Consider the following 11,015-nt stretch of genomic DNA (forward strand, 5'->3'; position numbering starts at 1 on the left):
TTAAAATTAATTTTTATTTAATATTTTTTATAATATATTACATATAAGTTGTCAATAAAAAATAGATGCGAATTTTACTCTAAAATGATAAAATAAAATATATATATATATATATATATAAATATATAGTGTCTAGAAATATATAATACATTTTTTTTCATATACACCTTCTTTATATTAGGTGTTCATTCTAGACGACATTTTTTTGGATCAAATGTTGAAGCTACCCTAAGATAGATTTTAAATTTTTAAATTAAATTGGGCTAAAACAATTGCAGGTTGTAAGCAGAAGTAGTGGGTTAGCCCATTAACTTACCCTTTATCTTTCCAAAAGCACTTCACAACTATTTTAATAACGCAGTAACATATTTGATATATAGTATTTATAAAATCATTTATTTACTATATCATATGAATATTAACATTTGATATTTTAGTTTTTCATATTCGTATGTTAATACATTTTTTTATCTATATTTAACATCTATTTAACTTAATGGATTTAATATAAATATTTTTATCTTTTGAATTCTTGTATTTATAAACTTGGAATATGTCAAGTTAATTCTAAATAAACAAGATTTTAAAATTACTAAACTAATAAAGAGTATACTAACAGAGTACGAGTGTGCTGGATATCCATTTGATTGTAGTTGAACAAAAAGATTATACTTGAGCTTCCAATATACATAAAAATAAAACGAGTGTTAGATGGAATTATTTTTTTATTAGTAGGAATTTAACATTAATTCATTTATACATTGTTTAACTAATTGAGTTATAATCCTTATAATTTAATTAAACAGAATTTATCTCCAAAAACAATAGTTCAATCCAACACAAATGAATTAAGAGTCTCAAACAAATTTTATTCTTTTTCTTTTTGAATATACCAGGAGTTGGGGTTGTGTGTATCACCTTGTGTTTATGAAATTGATTTATACTTTGATATTTTCACATTGTAAATGGTAAAAACATTTATTTAATAATTTAATAAATTTTAGTTTTAACTTTAATTGTATTTATTGAAAATCTCAGGTTGATTAAAGATTAAAACATTTTATAGTATATAAGTGAGTGCAAATCTCATCTTATAAGTCGATTTTATGAGTTCAAGGTAAATTTAAAGTTCACTTCTTAATATAGTATCCGAGTCATTTCGATCTTATCCTAACAATTGTTTATTGGATTTATCAGGTCAACCACTATACATCGATTATATATTAGGATATTTTATAGTATATAAATGGGTACAAATCTCACTTTATAAACCGATTTTATAAGATTAAATTAAACTTAAAATTCACGTTTTAATAATATTTATTTTTATTTAATAATTTTATTTAATATAATAATATTTTAAATTGAAAAATAAACCAAATGTAATTAAAATATTAATTTATTAAATTGTTAAATGAATAGTTTTTAAAGAAATTATATTGTTATAGATAGATAGGGTGAGGGATACACACAATTAAATTTGATGGAGGTCCACTTATGGCGGCGACAGTACAAAAGTTCTGTACACTTATCCTTCAATTTGAATATACACTTTTTATGAGTTCTCTTTCTATTATACATTAATATTTCACTTTTTATATATCTTCAATTTTTATATAATCTAATCTAATCAATTTACATTTGAACTTGAAAATTTTAAATTTAAATACAAATATAATTTACATATATCATATCAAATTGAAGAGTTTTGTTTAAGACAAAAACATATTAGCCTAATTTAAATTATGTTTTAAGTTAATTTTTTTACGTTCATTTCAACTTAATAGCTAGATAAATAATACATTTGATTCGGATAGTTTTATTTCCATTAATTTTCTTTACTTCTAAAATCTTATCTATTTAATATATTTTGGTATAAAAAAATGATATATTCATTATTAACAATAAAAACATCTCTTTCAAACTTTATACTTTTTTTAAAACACGTAATTAAATTTAATAATATTGTCATTATTTATACTTAAACATGGAAAAGTATAGGTATAACTTGCTAATTTCTTTATAAGCTTTGCATTTCGTCAATTAATTTATTAGATTATTTTTATAAAATTAAATAAACATAATTTTTTTAGTTTAATTTTTTCGTGTAACATACCATAAAAATATAAACAAACTTTAGTTATCATTACAAAATATTTGAACCATTTTAAGAGTAATAAACCCCTTATAAAAAATCAGAATTATCAAACATCACAAATCCTTTCAAACTCCTACACATCAAACACAAACAAACTAAATAAATAAATAAATAAAAAATCAAATAATCAAGACAATAATCAAAATAAGAGATGATCAACACATCAATCAGAAAAAAAATAAAGAAAAATTTAGAAGTAATTAAAGATGATACTTTTACTTTTACCCGAGTAAAAAAAAATCTGTAAATAATCTAACACTTAACTTTAAAAATAATCTTATTCGTGTAAGATAATGTGAAGATGATCTTACATTATTTTCTTACAAGAGGACAAGAAAAAAAAAAAAATACAATCTGCATAACATAACAGGTACATAAATCTTACAAACCAAATTAAACAAAGTTTGTTTCACACTAAAGTAAAAACCATACAAACCCTAATATATAAAACTTGTTTCACCATCAATCCAATTGGTTGCAAGTTAAAAAAGAGAGACGAATACCATGGAGTTATTATATCCATGAAAAAGTGTGTTCGAGGAACATTCAACATACTGTAATGTGGTTAGTTAGAGCAAGAATCTTAGGAGGATCAAGTGTAGGCTTTAACTAGAGGTGACTGAGAAAAAGGTGAGTGAGGTGACACCAAAAACTCATCCAACCTTCTGGATGAGAAGCTTAGCCTCAACTTTCTATAGCTGCAAGATTTCTTCCTGGCTTCGGTGTTCTGATGAACGAAGATGCGCATTCTCGCCAGAGAAACCTCCACGGCTCTAGCATCCATGTTGGCATAGCACACCCTGAACCACCCTGGCTCAGAGCAGTGAAAGGAGGAGCCAGGGGAAATATTGATCTTCACTTGCTGAACGATCACTCTCCACAGTTCCATTTCCGCCTCAAACGTTGCCTTCTTCAAAAGACCACGCAAATCCATCCACAGAAAGAGTCCACCACTGCTCGCCAAGCACTTTATGCCAACTTGCCCAAGACCCCTGCAAAGAACCCCATACCTTTGCGCAAGCCTTTTTGCACTCTCTTCCAGAAACCCTTTCACAAACTCATCATCAGAAAGCATTGATGCAATGAGATGTTGTGTCTGCGTGGACACTAACCCAAAGCTAGACATTTTGCGAGCGCAAGTGACGACTGCGTCGTTGTAAGAGTAAATGATGCCAACCCTGAAACCAGGGAACCCCATGTCCTTGGAAAGACTGTAAACAATGTGGACAAGGTCACGGTCGCATTCTATGTCCTTGTCTTCCTCTACTACCTCCGCGATGCTCGTGAATCCAGGGTAGCAAAAAACTGTACCTGCGTATATTTCGTCGCTTACTAGGTGGATGTGTTTTTCGTTGATAAAACCCAGCACTGTTCTTAGAGTTTGTCGGTCCATGACAGTTCCCAGTGGGTTTGATGGAGTGGTAATTAGTAACCCCTTTATTCTGATGTTCTTCTCTTTGGCTTTCTCGTACGCCTCTTCCAACGCTTTCCTTGTCAACTTGAAATCGTTCGAGCTTTCGCATATAACTGGAACAAGTTTAACCCCCGTTCTCCACCTCAAATCCCTGTCGAAACTGCAATTGTAAAACCAATTCAATCAGCTTAAACGGTTTAGAACAGAACTTGATTTTTAATAGAATCTTAATTGCACGTCATGTTCGTGCTATATTTTGTGAAAAATCATGTTTATTACATTAGGAGTCATGTTGAGTGGTGAGAAACATCAGAAAGAGACAGTGGATTATTAAATCAGTGTGTTATTATTGACCTACGAGGGTTGACCGGGTCTTGGTCATCACTTACTTAAATCATATTTAACTTAGTATCCAATCTACCAACATTTACCTGTTCCTCCTATAATGGAATGTTAAAGAAAGTCAATGGAATAAAATCAACTCTTTTTTTTTTACAAATTTCAATTTTGCTTTAATTGATATATTGAAAGCTGCTATCAAGTGTCAAGTAAAAGTATGTGCGGAAATTAAATTGAGAGTATGTTTTCACAATTATTTCTATAGAAAATCATCCTTTATATAATAAATTATCCAAAAGTTGATATGAATTTGTAGTATTACCCTGCATAATAGGGTGTGGGAACCAAAAATGCATCGCCGGGATCTGCCAAACAAAACGCAGTGACCTCGTGTGCTCCTGTTGCTCCACTGCTCATAACAATACGCTCAGGGTCAAACGTTACTCTATTTCCTCTCGTTCTTCCCATGAATTTAGCCACTGCCTGTGAAATTAGGTTCAATCCAAAGTTAGTGTTATGTTATATTGTATATAGCATGCTTGATTTGAATAACTATAAGGTTTTCAGTTTCTCACATTTCTGAACTCCGGCAGACCATGATAATCCTGAAAGTTAGCAATGGCCTTGAAAGCACGCACTCCTTCTTGTGTGCAAATGGAAGCTCCTGGATTATTCGCTAACCAATGCTGAACCAAGTCCGAAGCAAGCTGCAAAAAATGTAAAGCCTCAGCACACCAATAAAAATTACTATTTCTGGGTTGTGTTGTTGCTTTGTTTAAACTCATTGAATTTTGTATTATAAAGTAGAGTTAGGTTAAGGTTCCCTAACAAATATAATATATAGTTTCACGTTTGAATTGGTAGTTTCGGCATAAAAAATTGTGTTTGAAATTCTACATCGACTAAAAATTATAACATTTTTTTATATAAGAGTGACTATAAACCTCATCTTATAAATTGGTTTTATAAGATTAAATTAAACTTAATAAATTCGAAAAATTATTCTTTAGTGTTGCAAATAAATGAATAGGAGGTGGTTTGAAGCATAAGACAATTTTTAGTGTTGAGGTTTAGAAGTAAAAAGAAGGTTGATTTGATTATATACCTGATTTTCTGCAAGACCCATTTGGATAACCCCGTTAGGATTGTTGATGGGATGAAAGGGATCATCTTCATAGGCCTTCCACCCATCAAAGTAAGGGGAGTCCTCACCGTGGCCATTGCCGGTGGCAATCTTAGAGAGTAACTGAGGTTGGTTTTGGTTCATCATATTCTATGTCTATTTTCTGCAACCAAGTTACGTTGTTTAGCGAAGTTGAATATGATGGTGAAGAAGCAAAAGCAAGGGGTTGTGTGTGTTAATATTAGAAGGTGAGTGTGTGAATGAAGTAGAAGTAGATGAGAGGTATTTATAGGGAGTTCCCACACATTAACGTTGATTTTCAAAGGTTAGAATCCCGGTGGACTGAATATAATAGAAGTTTCTTGCCAAGAGGAGACCGCCATGCTTCTTTTTAACTGGTCCTCTTCTTGTTATCCATTTTAAATAACAAAATACCATCACAGTCACCAATCTTCAATTTACTTCAAAAATAAATAAGATTCTTGCCATCAAAGCATTGCTAATTATATTATTTCACATACCACATATACATGTTTAGGGTTTAAAGTTAAAAGGAAATTATACTTACTTTCTTTTTTATCTTTCACCCAGTAACTTGTTCGTAGATAATTTTATTAACATTATAAGAAAATGATGAAATAGAAACCAATTTTAAAGACAAAAATAATTAATTGCTATAGTAACTAAATTAGATATCATTTTAAAAACTAAAAAAAAAATGGTTTTTAAATTAGTTTTTATTAATGGTTTCTAAATTGGTATGTAATTAGGTACCAAAGTTTTTGCTACCAAATTTAGAATCTAAATAATTGGTAGTTAAAATTTTGGTAGCTAATTAGATACCAATTTATAAATTATTTAATCATAATAGAAACTAATTTAGAAACCAAATTTTTTTTTAGTCTCGGTCTATAATTTAGTCACTATAACAACTAATTATTTTTTGTCTTTAAAATTGGTTTTTATTTCATGATTTTCTTGTTGTCTAAGAAAAATTATGTTTTATTAATTTTTGGAGTTATATACAATTTTTTGATGTGATGAATTTAGAAATATATATATATATATATATATATTAATAGATAAATTTAGAATTAAATGATATGAAAATAATATTAAAATAATAATATTGAAAATTGTAATATGATTGTATAAATAATATGAATTATCAATGTATCATTATCAAATTAAAACCAAATTTACTTTATTAGCTTAAAATAAAATGGCATTCAAAAAAATGCATTTCCTTCTATTATAGGTAAATATGGAGGGTAAACTGCTATTTCAATTTTTAAAAAGTATGAGTATTTGTCATTTACGTTCTTGAAAATGTTAACATTCAAAAAAATCTATATAAAAATAGAATTTATTTGTCATTTATTTTTTATTAAAAAATTAATCTACCTATTACTATGTTATTTCCAGACTTCTTAATATTTAATTTAATCATTAAAATTATTATTTACACTTATTTTAATATCTAAATTAGCCATTCATTTTCATTTTTAGCATTTGAAAGTACTTTTAAAATTTCAATCCAGTCTCACTAGTTTAGGTGTTAAAATAATAGTAAATGACTAAATTTAGAGATTAAATCTACAATAATTGTTCAAGGAAATGTTTGTGTAAATTTCTCATAAATGTTTATATGACATAAAAGGGAAAAAAAAGTATAAGCTTTACCTTTAGTTAAACTAACTTATAAGTGAAAAATAAGTCTGGGTAATGGTTTATATAAATTAACTAATATATAAGTTAATTTTAACTTATTAAAAAAAATTCTTTTAAAATGTTTAAGTCTAAACCAAAATGAAAATAAATGTAACACATAAAAACTTTTCGGCAAACTAAGGTGGACCCCTAAGTATACTTCAAAGATTTAATTGAATTTCAATACTTTCTTATACTTAAATAACATAAAGTTAAACTAACCAAGAGTTCCAGGTGGTTGGGGTAAATTCATTTGGTCTTCATCTATTCTGCCTTCCAAAACTCTAGTACTCTGGAAAAATTTTCATGGGCGACTTCCTACATATCAACATATTCAGAATAAGGGTTTGCATATATGTTCTATGTGTTCGCTTTGTGAAAAGCAAGAAGAATCTATTCAACATCTATTTTTTGAATGTTCTTACTTCTCATTTCTCTAATAAGGATGATCTACTTTCTTTTATTAAGAGTGATGGTAGTCCTTTGGTTAAATTGATTAAGCTTGCGGTGATAACCTTTTCTATATGGATGATATGGCGTATGAGGAATTATGCTAGATTTCAGGATAAGATTGGGGTTTCTAAGGCTATTTCGATAATTAAATATTTAACTTGTCTAGTGGGAAATTCGTCTAAAGCTTCAATGAAGAATGATATGTTGGACTTCAACGTGATTAAGTTTTTCGGTATTAAGACTCGTAGTGGTAAAGTTCTTCGTCCTCTACCTATTAGATGAGAATTTCCTTCACCAGGCTGGGTCAAAATTAATACTGATGGGGCTGCTAGGGGTATCCTGGTCTTGCTACTTGTGGAGGTATTTTTCGTGGAAGTATGGGAGAATTTATTGGTGCTTTTTCAGCGTTTCTTGAAGTTCAAACTGCTTTGGTTGCTGAGTTTTATGGAGTTATACATGCTATGGAGGAAGCTCAAAAAATGGGGCTTACTAATGTCTGGCTTGAATGTGATTCTGCCTTGGTTTGTGCTGCGTTTATTGCCAGGACTAATGTTCCGTGGATGCTTCAGAATCGATGGAATACTTGTCTTAATTTTTGTGGGACAATCAGGTTTAAGGTAACTCATATTTTTCGTGAAGGAAATGTGTGTTGATAAGTTGGCTAATTTAGGATTTATTCATAGAGAATCATTTCATTGGTATAATAGACTCCCAGCTAGTCTGTTCTTAGAATTCTTTATGAATAGGTATAATCTACCTATGTATCGCTTGTGTTAACATATGGGTTTTGGTCTAGTCCCCCATATTTTTGTATTTTCTTTCTTTTTTCTTTTTTTAATAATATTTTTTTTCATATGATGGCACATGATTGTTGTTACTTGAGGTGTCAGCTTAGCTGAGATGTCAAGTTGCATAGTGATGCCTAACACGAAAACTTTATAAAAAAAAAAATAACATAAAGTTAAACTTTCTATACTTAAAAATGTTTATCCCAGAAATATGAGATAAATTACTCTCTTTTTTCATTGTAAAAAATATAATTTAGTAACATTTTTTTAAACAATAATTTAATAATCTTTTTAATAATAAAATATTATATTAAGATGATAAAAAAAAAAGTTATATATATATACAATTGTTATTAGATTCAAGTGATAAAAATAAATATAAGTACATTTTTTGAAATAAAATGATAAAATATATAGTTGAAATAAAAAAACTAATATATATAATTGTTAGATGGCTATATGAGTATATCTTTAATACACGCTAGTACTATTTTTTATAGGTTTTTCATACTACCATATCATGTATATCTTAATATCTCCTACTAAAAAATTATATAAACTAATTTTATAAACTAAAAATAATTCTACTAAATTTGATACTATTTTAAATATTAAAAAAAATTGGTTTGTAAATTATTTTGTATTATTAATAAATAGTTTTTAAATTAATATTTAATTAACTATTAAAATTTTAACGGTAAATTATTTAAATTTTAAATTTGATAGAAAAATCTTAATAATTAATTAGACATCAATTTACAAACTATTTATCAATAATATAAATTAATTTAGAAACTAATGATTTTGTTAGTCTTTAAAATAGTTTCTAATTTATTAAAGATAACAATTTATTGATTTTTATTTTTAAAATTAATTTTTATTTAATGATTTTGTTATATATTTCTAAAATTATCTTCGTAACATAAGCATCTCGTGGAATTTCGTGGTTGTTAAGATGAAATATTTCCAAAGTAACATTTTTCTTTACCTATAATTATGAAATTTGTTGAAGATTTATGTTCATGAAAAAACTACAATTGATTGTATACTAATAAACTTGTTATACTACTTTTACGTAGAAGGCACAGCATTATGAAAATATTGTTAACCTAATGACTTATAAACGATTCTTCCTTTAAACATATTAAATTATGTTTAAAACATAATCTTAAGTTATTGTTTTTAAAATCGCTTTATACTCGTTTTTACAGAACACTACTTGATTCGACCTTACATGTTAATAAAGTAAATATTGTCTTTGCTGATAATAAAAATAAAGTAAATAATGTATTTACTGATAATAAAAATAAATTAAATATTTTATTAGTTAAAAGATAAAACAAATTGTTCGAATATTCGACTTCTAATTAGTGAAAGGAATTAAGAGCGATTTGTTTATAACAACGGAAACATATCAAACAAACAAACAATGGTGAATAATATACAAAGAACGAAACATTATAATAATATTTTTTTATAACTATTACAGATAAATAGTCATATTAAATAACCTATTTTTTCTGACGTACTTTACTATCAATTAAAATATATGGAATTATAAAATTTAAAAATATCATTATATAGAAAATGAAATTCATCCAAATTTATAACTCCAAATAAATTTCACTTAATAATAAAAACACTTTGTTACCATTTTTCATTTCTCATTTCAATGGTTATCAATTCATGTTGTTTTATACTAACATAGAAAATAAATAATTATCTATTCTACTTTTATAAAATGGTAAATGTTTTTCCATTATACCCTCAACAATTAACTTTTCCTGTGCTCCATTTTTATCACCATAAAGTGTCAGTTTCTTTAAAATAAAACACACATTTCTAATTTAATTGTAATGCAAATACTTATTTTTATTTGAATGTTGGAATACTTTATAAAATTTCCTCTATTTTTGGATCGAGACAGAACATCCAAAAGATTAAAAAAAATTATGACTTAAAAATAAAAATCACATTACAATAAAATTATTAAATAGAAATTAGTTTAGAAATCAAAATAATTTATTATTATTTAATTTAGAGAATATTTTATAAAGTATTTTTTTTAATTTTATTATTAATAAAAATTTATAAATTGATTATTAAATTTTTATTTACTTATTACTTTATATTTTAAATTAATTTTTATTAATTTTTTAGAAATTAATTTAAAATATTAGTTTATTAAAATTTTGATAACTAATTTAAAAATTATTTTATAAATTTTTATTAATGATAAAAACTACTTTAAATATAACTAATTTTTTATTTCCTATAATAGAATTTAATTTAGTTGTTATTAGTTTTAGTTGTTATTAGATTGTTATTTAATTTAGTGAGATTTTTATTTGGAGATAATTTCGATATTGTAAAAACAGTTTTAAAATTGAATTAATTATATATAATTATATAAATTAAATTTTGTTTGTTTGGCAGTAGAAATAGGATGTTGATATGTTAACACATCCAACAATAAAATTTAATAAATTAATATTTGATTTATTTTCATTTTATTTTTTAAGTTAAAATATTATTATATTAATATAAGTGTTTCTGAAATATATGTTTTTAATTTGATGGTGTTAACGAAACTTTTTTGGTAGAAATAATTTTCCATTAATGGTACCTGACTTGAATTGATAGAAGCATTTGACTGTATTTACTTGGGTTGGTTGTTTATAGACCAAACAACCTCTTCCTTGCTCTCATAAAATGGTGTGCTTTGGATCAAAAAACAACAATTTTGTCGGAAATGGAAAGTGATGTCACTGTCAACTGTATACGTGTCAAATTGGGACTTTCGAGAAATGAAGAAACACGACAACGTATATTGTGGGAGCCTCACCTCACACCATTTTAGAAGGACCGCTATTTTTTTCTTCTCAATATCTAAAAAATATTTAATAATTAAAAGCAATCTTATATAAAGTAATCATTAGGGGAATAGATATCTAAGAGTTATCCGATTAATAAAGTACACATTTTTTTTTTCTTTTTTATTGTTTTTTATTTATAAAGGAGATAATAGAA

At 26.5% G+C, this 11,015-nt stretch overlaps 1 protein-coding gene across 1 annotated transcript; it reads right to left on the minus strand.

The window, feature by feature from the left end:
* Positions 1 to 2,418: 2,418 nt before the first annotated feature.
* On the minus strand, positions 2,419 to 5,398 carry LOC137809694 (1-aminocyclopropane-1-carboxylate synthase-like). Its single transcript, XM_068610789.1, has 4 exons — positions 5,017 to 5,398; positions 4,487 to 4,618; positions 4,234 to 4,394; positions 2,419 to 3,732 (listed from the first exon to the last, which is right to left on the minus strand). Exons 1-4 carry the CDS (start codon positions 5,179 to 5,181, stop codon positions 2,751 to 2,753), a joined length of 1,440 nt encoding a protein of 479 aa, XP_068466890.1. The 5' UTR covers positions 5,182 to 5,398; the 3' UTR covers positions 2,419 to 2,750.
* Between the last annotated feature and the right edge of the window lie 5,617 nt (positions 5,399 to 11,015).

This window comes from Phaseolus vulgaris, chromosome 2, assembly GCF_000499845.2.
Source record: "Phaseolus vulgaris cultivar G19833 chromosome 2, P. vulgaris v2.0, whole genome shotgun sequence".
In the NCBI taxonomy this organism is placed as follows: domain Eukaryota; kingdom Viridiplantae; phylum Streptophyta; class Magnoliopsida; order Fabales; family Fabaceae; genus Phaseolus; species Phaseolus vulgaris.